The 17,738-nt window shown below is 49.5% G+C and overlaps 1 protein-coding gene across 2 annotated transcripts in view; it reads left to right on the top strand.

The window, feature by feature from the left end:
- WDR97 (WD repeat domain 97) overlaps positions 1–17,738 on the top strand; it is a 145,033-nt gene that overhangs the window by 10,902 nt on the left and 116,393 nt on the right. For both annotated transcript variants that reach the window (XM_075848569.1, XM_075848568.1), the window contains exon 2: positions 4,496–4,567. In XM_075848569.1, coding sequence (XP_075704684.1) covers positions 4,546–4,567 — 22 coding nt within the window. In that variant the 5' untranslated portion in view covers positions 4,496–4,545. The remainder of the gene's footprint in view (positions 1–4,495; positions 4,568–17,738) is intronic.

Raw genomic sequence — 17,738 nt, 5'->3', positions numbered from 1 at the left:
TACATTGGGGGGCAGTGACTGCATTGTAATCATCTGTAGGATATCAGGACTGGGGGTGCAGCGTCCTCTACATTGGGGGGTGTCTGCAGTGTAATCATCATCTGTAGGATATCAGGACTGGGGGTGCAGTGTCCTCTACATTGGGGGGTGACTGCAGTGTAATTATCATCTGTAGGATATCAGGACTGGGGGTGCAGTGTCCTCTACATTGGGGGGTGACTGCAGTGTAATCATCATCTGTAGGATATCAGGACTGGGGGTGCAGTGTCCTCTACATTGGGGGGTGACTGCAGTGTAATCATCATCTGTAGGATATCAGGACTGGGGGTGCAGTGTCCTCTACATTGGGGGGTGACTGCAGTGTAATCATCATCTGTAGGATATCAGGACTGGGGGTGCAGCGTCCTCTACATTGGGGGGCAGTGACTGCAGTGTAATCATCTGTAGGATATCAGGACTGGGGGTGCAGTGTCCTCTACATTGGGGGGCAGTGACTGCAGTGTAATTATCATCTGTAGGATATCAGGACTGGGGGTGCAGAGTCCTCTACATTGGGGGGCAGTGACTGCAGTGTAATTATCATCTGTAGGATATCAGGACTGGGGGTGCAGCGTCCTCTACATTGGGGGTGACTGCAGTGTAATCATCATCTGTAGGATATCAGGACTGGGGGTGCAGCGTCCTCTACATTGGGGGGCAGTGACTGCAGTGTAATTATCATCTGTAGGATATCAGGACTGGGGGTGCAGTGTCCTCTACATTGGGGGGGCAGTGACTGCAGTGTAATCATCATCTGTAGGATATCAGGACTGGGGGTGCAGCGTCCTCTACATTGGGGGGTGACTGCAGTGTAATTATCATCTGTAGGATATCAGGACTGGGGGTGCAGAGTCCTCTACATTGGGGGGTGCAGTGACTGCAGTGTAATTATCATCTGTAGGATATCAGGACTGGGGGTGCAGCGTCCTCTACATTGGGGGGGCAGTGACTGCAGTGTAATCATCATCTGTAGGATATCAGGACTGGGGGTGCAGCGTCCTCTACATTGGGGAGCAGTGACTGCAGTGTAATTATCATCTGTAGGATATCAGGACTGGGGGTGCAGCGTCTTCTACATTGGGGGGGGGGTGACTGCAGTGTAATTATCTGTAGGATATCAGGACTGGGGGTGCAGCGTCCTCTACATTGGGGGGTGACTGCAGTGTAATCATCATCTGTAGGATATCAGGACTGGGGGTGCAGCGTCCTCTACATTGGGGGGTGACTGCAGTGTAATCATCATCTGTAGGATATCAGGACTGGGGGTGCAGCGTCCTCTACATTGGGGGCATTGACTGCAGTGTAATCATCATCTGTAGGATATCAGGACTGGGGGTGCAGCGTCCTCTACATTGGGGGCATTGACTGCAGTGTAATCATCATCTGTAGGATATCAGGACTGGGGGTGCAGCGTCCTCTACATTGGGGGGTGACTGCAGTGTAATTATCATCTGTAGGATATCAGGACTGGGGGTGCATTGTCCTCTACATTGGGGGGGCAGTGACTGCAGTGTAATCATCATCTGTAGGATATCAGGACTGGGGGTGCAGTGTCCTCTACATTGGGGGGCAGTGACTGCAGTGTAATTATCATCTGTAGGATATCAGGACTGGGGGTGCAGCGTCCTCTACATTGGGGTGCAGTGACTGCAGTGTAATTATCATCTGTAGGATATCAGGACTGGGGGTGCAGCGTCCTCTACATTGGGGGGTGACTGCAGTGTAATTATCATCTGTAGGATATCAGGACTGGGGGTGCAGCGTCCTCTACATTGGGGAGCAGTGACTGCAGTGTAATCATCATCTGTAGGATATCAGGACTGGGGGTGCAGTGTCCTCTACATTGGGGGGTGACTGCAGTGTAATCGTCATCTGTAGGATATCAGGACTGGGGGTGCAGTGTCCTCTACATTGGGGGGGTGACTGCAGTGTAATTATCATCTGTAGGATATCAGGACTGGGGGTGCAGCGTCCTCTACATTGGGGGGTGACTGCAGTGTAATCATCATCTGTAGGATATCAGGACTGGGGGTGCAGTGTCCTCTACATTGGGGGGTGACTGCAGTGTAATAATCATCTGTAGGATATCAGGACTGGGGGTGCAGCGTCCTCTACATTGGGGGCAGTGACTGCAGTGTAATCATCATCTGTAGGATATTAGGACTGGGGGTGCAGCGTCCTCTACATTGGGGGGCAGTGACTGCAGTGTAATTATCATCTGTAGGATATCAGGATTGGGGGTGCAGTGTCCTCTACATTGGGGGACAGTGACTGTAGTGTAATTATCATCTGTAGGATATCAGGATTGGGGGTGCAGTGTCCTCTACATTGGGGGACAGTGACTGTAGTGTAATTATCATCTGTAGGATATCAGGACTGGGGGTGCAGCGTCTTCTACATTGGGGGGGGTGACTGCAGTGTAATTATCTGTAGGATATCAGGACTGGGGGTGCAGCGTCCTCTACATTGGGGGGGCAGTGACTGCAGTGTAATCATCATCTGTAGGATATCAGGATTGGGGGTGCAGCGTCCTCTACATTGGGGGTGACTGCAGTGTAATTATCATCTGTAGGATATCAGGACTGGGGGTGCAGCGTCCTCTACATTGGGGGGTGACTGCAGTGTAATCATCATCTGTAGGATATCAGGACTGGGGGTGCAGCGTCCTCTACATTGGGGGCATTGACTGCAGTGTAATCATCATCTGTAGGATATCAGGATTGGGGGTGCAGTGTCCTCTACATTGGGGGGTGACTGCAGTGTAATCATCATCTGTAGGATATCAGGACTGGGGGTGCAGCGTCCTCTACATTGGGGGCATTGACTGCAGTGTAATCATCATCTGTAGGATATCAGGATTGGGGGTGCAGTGTCCTCTACATTGGGGTGCAGTGACTGCAGTGTAATCATCATCTGTATGATATCAGGACTGGGGGTGCAGCGTCCTCTACATTGGGGGGCAGTGACTGCAGTGTAATTATCATCTGTAGGATATCAGGATTGGGGGTGCAGCGTCCTCTACATTGGGGGGCAGTGACTGCAGTGTAATCATCATCTGTAGGATATCAGGACTGGGGGTGCAGCGTCCTCTACATTGGGGGGCAGTGACTGCAGTGTAATTATCATCTGTAGGATATTAGGACTGGGGGTGCAGCGTCCTCTACATTGGGGGGTGTCTGCAGTGTAATTATCATCTGTAGGATATCAGGACTGGGGGTGCAGCGTCCTCTACATTGGGGGGCAGTGTCTGCAGTGTAATCATCATCTGTAGGATATCAGGACTGGGGGTGCAGTGTCCTCTACATTGGGGGGCAGTGACTGCAGTGTAATCATCATCTGTAGGATATCAGGACTGGGGGTGCAGCGTCCTCTACATTGGGGGGCAGTGACTGCAGTGCAATTATCATCTGTAGGATATCAGGACTGGGGGTGCAGCGTCCTCTACATTGGGGGGCAGTGACTGCAGTGTAATCATCATCTGTAGGATATCAGGACTGGGGGTGCAGTGTCCTCTACATTGGGGGGCAGTGACTGCAGTGTAATCATCATCTGTAGGATATCAGGACTGGGGGTCCAGTGTCCTCTACATTGGGGGGTGCAGCGTCCTCTACATTGGGGGGTGCAGCGTCTTCTACATTGGGGGGTGCAGCGTCTTCTACATTGGGGGGTGCAGCGTCCCCTACATTGGGGGGTGCAGCGTCCTCTACATTGGGGGGTGCAGCGTCCTCTACATTGGGGGGTGCAGCGTCCTCTACATTGGGGGGTGCAGCGTCCTCTACATTGGGGGGTGCAGCGTCCTCTACATTGGGTGGTGCAGCGTCCTCTACATTGGGGGGTGCAGCGTCCTCTACATTGGGGGGTGCAGCGTCCTCTACATTGGGGGGTGCAGCGTCCTCTACATTGGGGGTGCAGCGTCTTCTACATTGGGGGGTGCAGGGTCCTCTAAATTGGGGGGTGCAGCGTCCTCTACATTGGGGGGTGCAGCGTGCTCTACATTGGGGGTGCAGCGTGCTCTACATTGCAGGTGCAGCGTGCTCTACATTGCGGGTGCAGCGTCCTCTACAATGGGAGATGCAGCGTCCTCTTCATTGGGGGGTGCAGCGTCCTTTACATTGGGGGGTGCATCATCCTCTACATTGGGGGGTGCAGCGTCCTCTACATTGGGGGGTGCGGCGTCCTCTACATTTGTGGTTGCAGCGTCCTCTACATTGGGGGTGCAGCGTCCTCTACATTGGGGGTGCAGCGTCCTCTATATTGGGGGGTGCAGCGTCCTCTACATTGGGGGTGCAGCGTCCTCTACATTGGGGGTGCAGTGTCCTCTACATTGGGGGGGTTTAGCGTCCTTTACATTGGGGGGTGCAGCGTCCTCCACATTGGGGGGTGCAGGGTCTTATACTTGCTTATATTTCATACTTTCCTTGGTTTTTCTATTATAACGTCTTCTTATCTTTTGTAGAATACATCTTGATTTCCATCTTTATAATTTGGACCATCAGAGATCAGGGAATGTCGGGAGCTGGTGGGTCGGGTAAGTGGTTCTGTAAGCCCAACGTAATGAAGGCGCAGCCGTAATGGAGGGAGCGCATGACAAGGTGGTTTGGGGTTTTAGGCTATTACGTTTGTGGCTATGTGTATAGGGAGTTAAGGGTTAAGTGAAGGGGGGCAGGTGTGAAATGTATCTATATGTTGGTGGGTGGAGTATAGTGTATATAAGTCCATGCGGGATATGGGCAGCCCTCTTTCCCGCTGGACAACAGGAGAAAAGATTTGTGTGTTACACTAAAGACTTTTAAAAAAAAAAAATGTTTTTCCGCACTTACCTTACCATGGATGCAGCACTGGAGTCCATGATGGCCAGGATCAGGGATGCAGCGCTCCAGCACGGTCCTGCATGGCTGGAGCAGCTGTTCTCTGGGGCTCTTCCTCCGGATACAGCGGCTGGAGTGGAGAGCGTGGAGGGACGCAGAAGCAGGCGTTCCGGGCCTCCGGAGAGGCCTTCACCAGAGGTAACGCCTCAGTCCCGTCGGCGCCGTTGGAGCCCCTCCAGGGACCCTCCTCTTCCAGGTCCTGAGCGGTTGCCAGGCGCAGGGCTGCGGAGGTCAGGGAGGAATCCCGGCAGGCGGGCGGGATTGGAGGTGACAGCAGGGGGGGGTCCGCGGCCATCTTCCCTCCTCCTGTCTGCAACGATAACGCCGGAAGTGAGGGCGGGACCGGAAGTGACGGCTCTCTCCGGCGCGGATGTTCCTGGCGCCGGAGGAGTTCATCAGACAGACGAGCGGACGCCAGGCCCAGCCCGCAGGAAGAGGCGGGTGGGCTCGAGTTGGAGACTGAGATCGCCTCCTGCTGGAGCAGGGAGGCGTACAGCGGGGACCGGAAGTACCCGGTCCAGGTCCGTCGGTGACGTCAAGCCCCTTCCGGTAGGGGGGGGCAGCGGCCATCTTGCCCCACAGCGAGAGATGAGAATTCGGATGACAGCCCTAGAGAAGGACTTGGAAGACAGGGCTGTCTGTCTATCTATGCCACGCCAGAAGCGGGTGGCAGGGTTTTTAACGGGCCGGTGTCTGCTGGGCCTAGGGCACCTTCGGACAGCTACGGGGAGCGAGGGGTGCAGGAGCGCCAATCCCCTGGAACGACGAGATCGCCAGCCGGAACCTCTGGATCGGTGGATACCGCCGCTGGGAGGTCACCTCAGCGACGGCCGGGGGAGTCTACCACTGTTGTGGTGCCGAGGATGTGTGGGGGGGATGTTTTCTGTGCCTCAAATGCAATTGTTTTTTAGGGGTATGCAAGAATATTTCACTAAAAATGTATGGGGGGTGTAGAGCAGGTTCCAGCGAGGGTGTGGGCGCTGTTAGTGAGGCGAGTGGTAGTGCAGCTGCGGCAGGGGTTGCGGTGGCTAGCGAGGTTGCGCCGGCTGGAGGCGCCGTAGTGGAAGTGGATAAGTCGGTTGATGCGGGGGCTGGTACATCCAAAAAAGTGGTGGAGGACGTGCGTTTGGCTGACGCTGTGAGGGGTGAGGTGTATGTGTGTTTTGAGGGCCCGCTTGGGGCACACTTGAAGGCGGAGATTAGGGAGAAGATCTGGAAGGACGAATATGTGGAGATTTTTGCGTTACTGCCGTTAGAAAAGTTTAACTTGGACCAGTGGAAACCGGATGAGAGTCAGAAGGAGGAAGAGGAGCGGCGGCGGTATCGCTTGATTCCTCGGACGTTTGCGAATTGGCTGCAGGCCTTCGCTATTTTGACTAGTGTGGTGGGTGAAAAGGCATCGGAGAATTGTTCGGCACTGTTTTGTTATATGGATTCAGTGGGGGAGGCGTATCGGGTATACGGTGGTAATGCGTGGTTGCGGTATGACGAGCAGTTTCATCAGCTGAAGTCGGTGCGCCCGTCGTTGCGATGGGATCACAAAGACATTAGTCTGTGGATGCGATTAATGTCTGCTCCAAAACAGGGGCATCAGCCCTTTCGGGATGCGGCCGGCGGTCAGGGGACAGCAGCGGGTCGGTCAGCCTCCTCAGGAAAAGGATGTTGCTGGCAGTATAATGAGGGGCATTGTAAGTTTGGCCCAGACTGTCAGTACAAGCACGAGTGCTCCGGTTGCGGAGGCGCCCATGGTTTGTCCAGATGCTTCAGGAAGCATAAGGGAAGGCAGGGAGATGCTGAGCAGAAGAGGGGTGACGCCGGTGAGGGTAGAAAGGAGGCTCCCGTTTTTAAGGGAGTATCCAAATAAAAAAGTGGCTGAGTTGTTGTTTCTGGGTTTCTTTGAGGGTTTTAGGATTCCGTGTACGTCGGCTGGACGTGATGGGGTGGTCCGTAATTTGTCGTCTGCTTTGGCGCGGCCTGATCTGATTACGGATAAGCTGATGAAGGAGGTGGCATTGGGTCGCATGGGTGGCCCATTTTCCTCCCCACCAGTTCCTAGTTTGCGTGTTTCCCCGTTGGGTTTGGTTCCTAAAAAGGAGGTGAATAAATTCCGCCTTATTCATCACTTGTCTTATCCGGAAGGCGAGTCGGTGAATGACGGCATTGATCCGGCCCTGTGCGCGGTCAGTTACACTTCCTTTGATGCGGCGGTTGTTTGGGTTCGGAAATACGGGAAGGGCTCTCTGTTAGCAAAAACTGACATTGAGGCCGCGTTTCGTTTATTGCCGGTGCATCCGGATAGTTTTTGTTTGCTGGGATGTTATTGGCAGGAGGAATATTTTGTGGATTGTTGCCTCCCGATGGGCTTCTCCATTTCCTGCGCTTATTTTGAGATGTTTAGCACATTTTTGGAGTGGGTGGTTCGGCGGGAGGTGCAGGTGCCATCAGCGCTGCATTATCTGGATGATTTCCTGTTTATCGGCCCGCCGGGTACCTATGTGTGTGCAGGGTTGCTACATACTATGGAAAGGGTGGCAAAGGAGTTTGGGGTACCTCTGGCGCCTGAAAAAACTGAAGGTCCTACAACATTAATCAAGTTTTTGGGGATAATGATTGATTCGGATAACATGGAATGTCGCTTGCCAGAGGATAAATTGCTGGAGGTGAGAGAGTTGGTGGCGAGTGCGCTGCGCAGGAAGAAGATCCAGTTGCGGGACTTGCAATCATTGTTGGGACATTTGAATTTGGCATGTAGGATTATGCCCATGGGGCGGGTGTTCTGCAGGCGGTTGGCTGGTGCTACCGCGGGGGTTCATTCTCCCCATCATTTCATTAGGTTGTCGGGGGAGTTGAAAGCCGATTTGTTGGTGTGTGGGGAGTTTTTGTAGAGCTACAATGGGCGGTCGGTGCTCATGTATCGGCCGGTGTCTAGTGTGGACTTGGAGCTCCTTACAGATGCATCAGGTGCTTGTGGCTTCGGGGCATATTTCCAGGGGCAGTGGTGTGCAGGAGTTTGGCCTGATACATGGCATGAATGCGGTTTCGTCCGAAACTTGGCTCTGTTAGAACTGTTCCCGATTGTGGTGGCTGCGGAGTTGTGGGGGGATTGTCTGCGGGACCGGAGAGTGCGTTTTGTATGTGACAATCTAGGTGTGGTTCAGGCCGTTAATGCGCAAGCGGCTAATTCTCCGCCGGTCATGAGATTATTGCGACATTTAGTTTTGAAAGGATTGGTTTTGAATGTGCATTTTGTGGCAGTTCATGTTCCTGGGGTGCTTAATTCTGTGGCTGATTCCCTTTCTCGTCAACAGTGGGACAGGTTTCGTCTGCTGGCGCCGGGGGCGGAGACTCATGGCCTGGCTTGTCCGGAGCATCTTTGGAAGGTGGTATGACGATGGCGATGTCGCTCGTGGGGAGGTCAGTTAGTTCGGTTACGTGGAAGAGTCATGGTGCGGTATGGCAAGTATGGGAGGCTTTGTTGACGGATGCGCAGGTGGGTATTTTGCGTACAGTGAAGGGGCGTCTGCAGCAGTAGTCGCTCTGAGTTTGTTGGCATTGGCGTTTTGGTTTAAGATCAGGGGTGAAGAGGACGTGACTAAGTCCTTCCTGGTCCGGCAGGCAATGAAGGGTTTCAGGAGGGGTTCCGCAGTTAGGGATCATAGGAAGCCGGTGTCCTTTGATATCTTGGAAGCGATTTGCGAGCTCTTGCAGTCTGTTTGTGTGTGGGGTTTGAGGCACGTTTATTTTCGCTGGGCTTTTCTTTGGCGTTCTTTGGGGCGTTCCGGATATCGTTGTTGGTGTCGGCCAGTAAGAGTGTGGCTGGGGGTTTATTGTACGCGGATGTTGAATTGGATGGCTCCTGCTTATCTTGTTTGCTTCGTAGATCAAAGACGGATCAAGAGGGGAGAGGTTTTTTGGTGAGATTGTATGAATTACCAGGGTCGCGGGTGTGCCCGGTTCACTGTTTTCGGGAGTTTGTTGCGGTGAGGCCGGAGGGGCCGGCATCCTTGTTGATTCATTCAGATGGTTTGTCTTTGTCAAAATTTCAGTTTTCACAGGTTTTCAAAAAATGTATCCTGTTGTCTGGCAGAGGTGGAGCAGGTTTTAGGTCTCACTCTTTTAGAATTGGCGCAGCTACAGAAGCAGCTCGGTGGGGTTTATCCCCGGCGATGGTTAAGAAGATCGGTAGGTGGGAGTCAGACCGCTATAGGTTGTATGTGCGGCCTCACTTGCTTTGAGGCGGTGGTGATAAGATGTGCTGGAGGTGGACATGGAGTTGTTACATTACTGTTTTGTGTTGTTTTAGGTGCAGGTCCCTGCTTGATCTGGATCATGGGGCACTCCTGCGTGCACTGGGGTGGTGTTCGGGCTGATGTTCGTCCGGCTGGACGGCAGTTGGGCCTGGATCATTCGGAGGTTCAGGTCAGATGGTTGGGTCTGCGGGGCATGCTGTGGTTCAGGTCAGATGGTTGGGTCTGCGGGGCATGCTGTGGTGCAGGTCAGATGGTTGGGTCTGCGGGGCATGCTGTGGTGCAGGTCAGATGGTTGGGTCTGCGGGGCATTCTGTGGTGCAGGTTGTTGTCAGAGCTCCAGTTTTACGCAGGTTTGGACAGAGCTCCTGATATTCTGGTCGTGCATCTGGGAGGCAATGACTTGGGTATACGGTCGTCTAGGGATCTGATACGGGACGTTAAACTTTATTTGTTGCGTTTATGGTCATCATTTCCAGGATTGATTATTATTTGGTCGGATATTGTTGCTCGCAGGGTTTGGCGTCAGGCCCGTTTGGTTCACAGTTTGAATCAGGCCAGAGCAAAGGTGAACAAAGTAGTTGGGAGATTTGTGGCGCGCAATGCCGGTGTTGTGGTGCGGCATAGAGAGCTGGAGGGGGCTGAGGTTGGTTTTCTGAGAGCGGATGGCGTTCATTTGAACGATGTGGGTTTGGATATGTGGACTCTGGATATCAAGGACGGCCTGGAGAAAGCCCTGCAGTTGTGGAGGGACAATCATGTGTAAGGGGTCACACATAATTGTCGTGGCGGCAGGAGGAGGGGGTCACACATGATTGTCGTGGCGGTAGGAGGAGGGGTCTTTGAAGGCACGTAATGGCAAGAAGGAGAACAACATTGAAGATTGGTGGACAAGAACTCGGGGCGTTTAACCATGGCTAGTATTGGAGGGGCTGGGGGTGGTTACCCAGCTGATATGGCATACATTCCTGATGGGCAGGGTCCCCAGGATGGGAGGTCTTGGAGATGGTTGGTGCCCTCGGGTCAGGTGCAGCACGGCTGTAGGGCAATAAGTCCAGACCTGACAAGGAAAGGATGGAGTTTTTGATATAATGCCTGAAGTGCATTCCAGGATCCTTTATCTGGAGAATGTGGGAAATAGAGCAGGATGTTATTATGGAGTTTATGATGTTTATGGTTATGCTATTTTATCGCATAAGAAGTTGTGTAATTAATAAATGGCTGCTGTGGCCTTTACACCAAAATTCATGTGTGGTCTCTTATTGGGATTGGGAGGTCATAGATAGCGAAAGTCATCAAACATACCTTAAAGAGGCTCTGTCACCAGATTTTGCAGCCCTTATCTGCTATTGCCTGTGATCGGCGCTGCAATGTAGATTACAGTAACGTTTTTATTTTTAAAAAACGAGCATTTTTGGCCAAGTTATGACCATTTTTGTATTTATGCAAATGAGGCTTGCAAAAGTACAACTGGGCGTGTTTAAAGTAAAAGTCCAAGTGGGCGTGTATTATGTGCGTACATCGGGGCGTGTATTATGTGCGTACATCGGGGTGTTTTTACTACTTTTACTAGCTGGGCGCTCTGAAGAGAAGTATCATCCACTTCTCTTCAGAACGCCCAGCTTCTGGCAGTGTAGATCTGTGACGTCACTCACAGGTCCTGCATCGTGACGGCCACATCGGCACCAGGGGCTACAGTTGATTCTGCAGCAGCATCGGCGTTTGCAGGTAAGTCGATGTAGCTACTTACCTGCAAACGCCGATGCTGCTGCAGAATCATCTGTAGCCTCTGGTGCCGATGTGTCCCCGCTCGTCTGACACGATGCAGGACCTGTGAGTGACGTCACAGATCTGCACTGCCAGAAGCTGGGTGTTGTGAAGAGAAGTGGATGATACTTCTATACACAACGCCCAGCTAGTAAAAGTAGTAAAAACGCCCCGATGTACGCACATAATACACGCCCACTTGGACTTTTGCAAGCCTCATTTGCATAAATACAAAAATGGTCATAATTTGGCCAAAAATGCTCGTTTTTAAAAAACAAAACGTTACTCTTATCTACATTGCAGCGCCGATCACAGGTAATAGCAGATAGGGGCTGCAAAATCTGGTGACAGAGCCTCTTTAAGTCATGTTCATGTGTCGTCTGGTCTTTCATATTTGCAGCCTTCTCCTTGGTCTTCTGCAGTAATGGACATTTAAAAACACAAACAGAAAAAATGGGACATAAAGATCATCAAAACCACAAAAAAGGCCATACTCACTAGGTAGGTGGGTGGGTGAAAACCCGTTCCCATCAGGACGCAGACGGGTCAAAGAATGCTGCAGAAGGAGTGTGCATTAAGTAGTGATAGCCACTCCCACTAGTCTTGAGGGGAGTGGCGGACTAAGTGCTCAAAGGTGTGCGATAAATGAGTGTCAGTGTAGTGCTACACTGACACTCATTTATCGCACACCTTTGAGCACTTAGTCCGCCACTCCCCTCAAGACTAGTGGGAGTGGCTATCACTACTTAATGCACACTCCTTCTGCAGCATTCTTTGACCCGTCTGCGTCCTGATGGGAACGGGTTTTCACCCACCCACCTACCTAGTGAGTATGGCCTTTTTTGTGGTTTTAGTAATGGACATTTGTTATGTTCTTGGGGGGAGAGACGGTTCAGTCTTCTGATCATAGGACAAGACTAAGGCCTTCCATAGTGACTGTAAGGGTATGTTCACATGGCCTATTTTCGGCAGTTTTTCGGGCCGTAAATGTCCGAAAAACGGCCGAAAAATTGCAGGTCACTTCTATACATTATATGCGGGACACTTATATACATTATATGCGGGACACTTATATACATTATATGCCGGACACTTATATACATTATATGCGGGACACTTCTATACATTATATGCCGGACACTTATATACATTATATGCGGGACACTTATATACATTATATGCGGGACACTTCTATACATTATATGCCGGACACTTCTATACATTATATGCGGGACACTTATATACATTATATGCGGGACACTTATATACTTTATATGCGGGACACTTCTATACATTATATGCGGGACACTTCTATACATTATATGCGGGACACTTATATACATTATATGCGGGACACTTATATACATTACATGCGGGACACTTATATACATTATATGCGGGACACTTATATACATTATACGCCGGACACTTATATACATTATATGCGGGACACTTATATACATTATATGCGGGACACTTCTATACATTATATGCGGGACACTTCTATACATTATATGCGGGACACTTCTATACATTATATGCGGGACACTTCTATACATTATATGCGGGACACTTCTATACATTATATGCGGGACACTTCTATACATTATATGCGGGACACTTCTATACATTATATGCGGGACACTTCTATACATTATATGCGGGACACTTCTATACATTATATGCAGGACACTTCTATACATTATATGCGGGACACTTCTATACATTATATGCGGCACACTTATATACATTATATGCAGGACACTTCTATACATTATATGCAGGACACTTCTATACATTATATGCGGGACACTTATATACATTATATGCGGGACACTTCTATACATTATATGCGGGACACTTATATACATTATATGCGGGACACTTATATACATTATATGCGGGACACTTCTATACATTACATGCCGGACACTTATATACATTACATGCGGGACACTTATATACATTACATGCGGGACACTTATATACATTATATGCGGGACACTTATATACATTATATGCGGGACACTTATATACATTATATGCGGGACACTTATATACATTATATGCGGGACACTTATATACATTATATGCGGGACACTTATATACATTATATGCGGGACACTTCTATACATTATATGCGGCACACTTATATACATTATATGCGGGACACTTCTATACATTATATGCGGGACACTTCTATACATTATATGCGGGACACTTCTATACATTATATGCGGCACACTTATATACATTATATGCAGGACACTTCTATACATTATATGCAGGACACTTCTATACATTATATGCGGGACACTTCTATACATTATATGCGGGACACTTATATACATTATATGCGGGACACTTATATACATTATATGCGGGACACTTATATACATTATATGCGGGACACTTATATACATTATATGCCGGACACTTATATACATTATATGCGGGACACTTATATACATTATATGCGGGACACTTATATACATTATATGCGGGACACTTATATACATTATATGCGGGACACTTATATACATTATATGCGGGACACTTATATACATTATATGCGGGACACTTCTATACATTATATGCGGGACACTTCTATACATTATATGCGGGACACTTCTATACATTATATGCGGGACACTTCTATACATTATATGCGGGACACTTCTATACATTATATGCGGGACACTTCTATACATTATATGCAGCACACTTATATACATTATATGCAGGACACTTATATACATTATATGCAGGACACTTATATACATTATATGCAGGACACTTATATACATTATATGCGGGACACTTATATACATTATATGCGGGACACTTATATACATTATATGCAGCACACTTATATACATTATATGCAGGACACTTATATACATTATATGCGGGACACTTATATACATTATATGCGGGACACTTATATACATTATATGCGGGACACTTATATACATTATATGCGGGACACTTATATACATTATATGCAGGACGCTTATATACATTATATGTAGGACACTTATATACATACATGCAGGACACTTATATACATTACATGCGGGACACTTATATACATTATATGCAGGACACTTATATACATTATATGCAGGACACTTATATTGTAAAGATAGGGGTAGGGAAACGGACAAGTGAGCCCTAATCTACCCGCCACTCTGTCCCGGCCTACTTGCAACGACCCGCCCTAGGCGACGGGGTACAACTGGGCGGCGGTACCTACGCTCAGTAAGTTCACGAAACAGACAAGGGTACACAAAGCTAGGGAAATGGGGCAGTTGCCCACGGCAACACCGCGAGCAACAAGAGAGGTGAACGAGCCGAGTCAAACCAGGAGTGTACGAGGTACCAAACGCAGAGCAGAAGAGTAGTCAGTAAGCCAGGGTCAGTATGGAGCAGGATCAAGTAGTCAGGAGCTGTAGCTGTCCCAGGAAACCACACGAGAAGAATCACAAGCACTGGAGGAACAGGAAAGGCAGGTATAAATAGACAGAGGGCGGGAGCTAGCTGAGTCTGGCCAGGCTGCGATAGGCTCTCCCACTCCTAAGCCTACCAGCCTGAGTGATGGAAGCTGGAGTCAGTCTCAGACACATAGACTCAGGTGCCGACTGATTACCTATGGGCGTTAACCCCGCTGTGCCTGGCAGATCCTTTACAGTACCCCCCCTTTTATCAGGGGCCACCGGACCCTTTCTAAGTGGACCTGGTTTATTGGGGAAACGAAGGTGGAACTTGCTGACCAATACCCCAGCGTGAACATCCCGGGCGGGTACCCAAGTCCTCTCCTCAGGCCCGTATCCTCTCCAATGGACCAGGTACTGGAGGGAGCCTTGGACCATCTTGCTGTCCACAATCTTGGCCACCTCGAATTCCACCCCCTCAGGGGTGAGGACGGGAACAGGAGGTCTCCTCGAGGGAGCCAAGGACGGGGAGCAGCGTTTAAGGAGGGAGGCATGAAACACGTAGTGTATTCGAAAAGATGGGGGCAACTCCAGTCGGAAGGAGACAGGATTGAGGACTTCAATGACTTTATACGGCCCAATAAACCGGGGAGCAAATTTCTTGGACGGGACCTTAAGGCGCAAGTTCCTAGACGATAACCACACCAGATCCCCGACCATAAACAAGGGGTTAGCAGAACGTCTTCTATCAGCCTGAGATTTTTGTACGCTCTGGGACGCCTCTAGGTTCTTCTGAACCTGGGCCCAGACTGTGCACAGTTCCCGATGAATGACCTCTACCTCGGGATTGTTGGAACTACCAGGTGAAATGGAGGAGAACCGTGGATTAAACCCAAAATTACAGAAAAAGGGGGAGACCCCTGACGAGTTACTGACCCGGTTATTGAGGGAAAATTCGGCGAGGGGAATGAATGAGACCCAATCATATTGACAGTCAGAGATAAAACACCTTAAATATTGTTCTAGAGATTGATTAGTCCTCTCAGTTTGGCCATTAGTTTCAGGATGGAAAGCAGAGGAGAAGGACAGATCAATCTCCAACTTCTTACAGAAGGCTCTCCAAAACAATGAAACAAATTGTACCCCTCTGTCCGAAACAATATTGACAGGGACCCCATGGAGACGCAGGATGTGTTTGACAAACAAGGTAGCTAACGTCTTGGCATTGGGTAGTTTCTTGAGGGGCACAAAGTGGCACATCTTACTGAAGCGGTCTACTACAACCCACACCACCGACTTGCCTTGAGATGGAGGCAAATCGGTGATAAAATCCATGGAGATATGGGTCCAAGGTCTCTGGGGAATGGGCAAAGAACGTAGTAAGCCCGCTGGTCGGGACCTGGGAGTCTTGGACCTAGCACAAACCTCACAAGCGGCGACGTAGGCCTTAACGTCTTTAGGCAACCCAGGCCACCAATAGTTTCTGGCAATGAGGTGTTTGGTACCCAGGACGCCTGGATGACCAGATAGTGCGGAGTCATGGTTTTCCCTAAGTACCCTTAGCCGGAATTGCAGGGGAACAAACAGCTTGTCCTCAGGAAGGTTCCCGGGAGCTGAACCTTGATCAGCCGCGATTTCTGAGGCTAAATCAGAATCAATAGAAGAATTGATTATACCAGGAGGCAGAATACAAGCAGGATCTTCCTCCGAAGGGGGGCTGGCCATGAAGCTACGCGACAGTGCATCGGCCTTAATATTTTTAGACCCAGCCCTATAGGTAACCAAAAAGTTGAATCTGGTAAAAAAATAGCGCCCATCGAGCTTGTCTCGGGTTTAGCCTCCGGGCAGATTCTAGGAAAACCAGATTCTTGTGGTCGGTAAGGACCGTTACCTGGTGCCTAGCCCCCTCCAGGAAGTGGCGCCACTCTTCAAATGCCCATTTAATGGCTAAGAGTTCGCGGTTGCCAATATCATAGTTACTCTCAGTGGGCGAAAACTTCCTGGAGAAGTAGGCACAGGGACGGAGATGGGTGAGGGACCTGGTACCCTGGGACAAGACAGCCCCCACTCCCACCTCGGATGCGTCAACTTCCACGATAAATGGCTCCATTTGGTTGGGCTGGACCAGAACCGGGGCCGAGATAAAGCACTTCTTAAGGACCTCAAAAGCCTGGACAGCCTCAGGAGGCCAGTGGAGGAGATCAGCACCTTTGCGAGTGAGGTCCGTAAGAGGCTTAGCGATGACCGAGAAGTTAGCAATAAATCTCCTGTAATAATTAGCGAACCCCAAGAAACACTGTAACGCCTTCAGGGAGGCAGGTTGGACCCATTCCGCCACAGCCTGGACCTTGGCGGGGTCCATGCGGAATTCATGAGGAGTGTTACGATACTGGCGAACACTGCTGGAATCCTATGTCAGAAGTAGCGAGCGGAGCACAGTGCAGAACCAGGTGAGACGTCCCCAAGAACAGTGCTTGGAGGGTGGAACACGAGTAGTAGTAAATAGCAAGGAAGTAGGAACAGTCTGGCAAAGACAGTTCTCAGGAGCAGGAGACTGGAAACAAGTCACAATACTCAAGCACTGTTTGGTGTTCCATGTGGTCTGAAGTAGGCCCAAACAGGAAACAAGATGGTTCCACACGATGCAACATTTGCCATCTTGGGTAAGGGCAAGTTTAAGGGCAAAACAGCAGCCTCCAGTGGTAAGGAGTAAAAGTGCAGCACAATTCTTCAAAGTGTAAAACAGCGGCCACTAGTGGTAATTTTGCAGTACTAATCCCCGAAAAATTCTTGATAAAACGTCTGTAGAAATTAGCAAATCCTACAAATCGTTGGACCTCTTTCACATTTTTTGGAGTTGGCCAGTCTCTAATTGCTTGAATCTTGCTAGAATCCATGTGTAACCCTAGGGGAGAAATGATATAACCCAAGAACTGTATTTCCGTTTGATGGAATTCACATTTCTCCAACTTGATATAGAGTTGATATGCTTTCAGACGCTCCAACACCATTCTCACATGATTCTGATGTTCTTCTGCAGAATTAGAAAAGATTAATATGTCATCCAGATAGATGACTACGAACTGATCCAACAAGTCCTTGAAGATATCGTTAATAAAATGCTGAAAGGTTGCAGGAGCATTGCAAAGTCCAAAAGACATGACCAGATATTCATAATGTCCATAACGTGATCTAAACGCTGTTTTCCATTCATCACCTGGTCTAATGCGAACCAAATTATATGCACCTCGAAGATCCAATTTGGTGAATATTTTAGCTTGACGAACTCTATCCAGCAACTCCGGAATCAAGGGCAGAGGGTAACGGTTTTTAATTGTGACTTTGTTTAATTCTCTATAGTCAACGCAAGGTCTCAAAGAGCC

This window comes from Rhinoderma darwinii, unplaced genomic scaffold (assembly GCF_050947455.1).
Source record: "Rhinoderma darwinii isolate aRhiDar2 unplaced genomic scaffold, aRhiDar2.hap1 Scaffold_427, whole genome shotgun sequence".
NCBI lineage: Eukaryota > Metazoa > Chordata > Amphibia > Anura > Rhinodermatidae > Rhinoderma > Rhinoderma darwinii.
The sequence above is the reverse complement of the archived record's forward strand: the minus strand, read 5'-3'. Positions and strand labels throughout refer to the sequence as shown.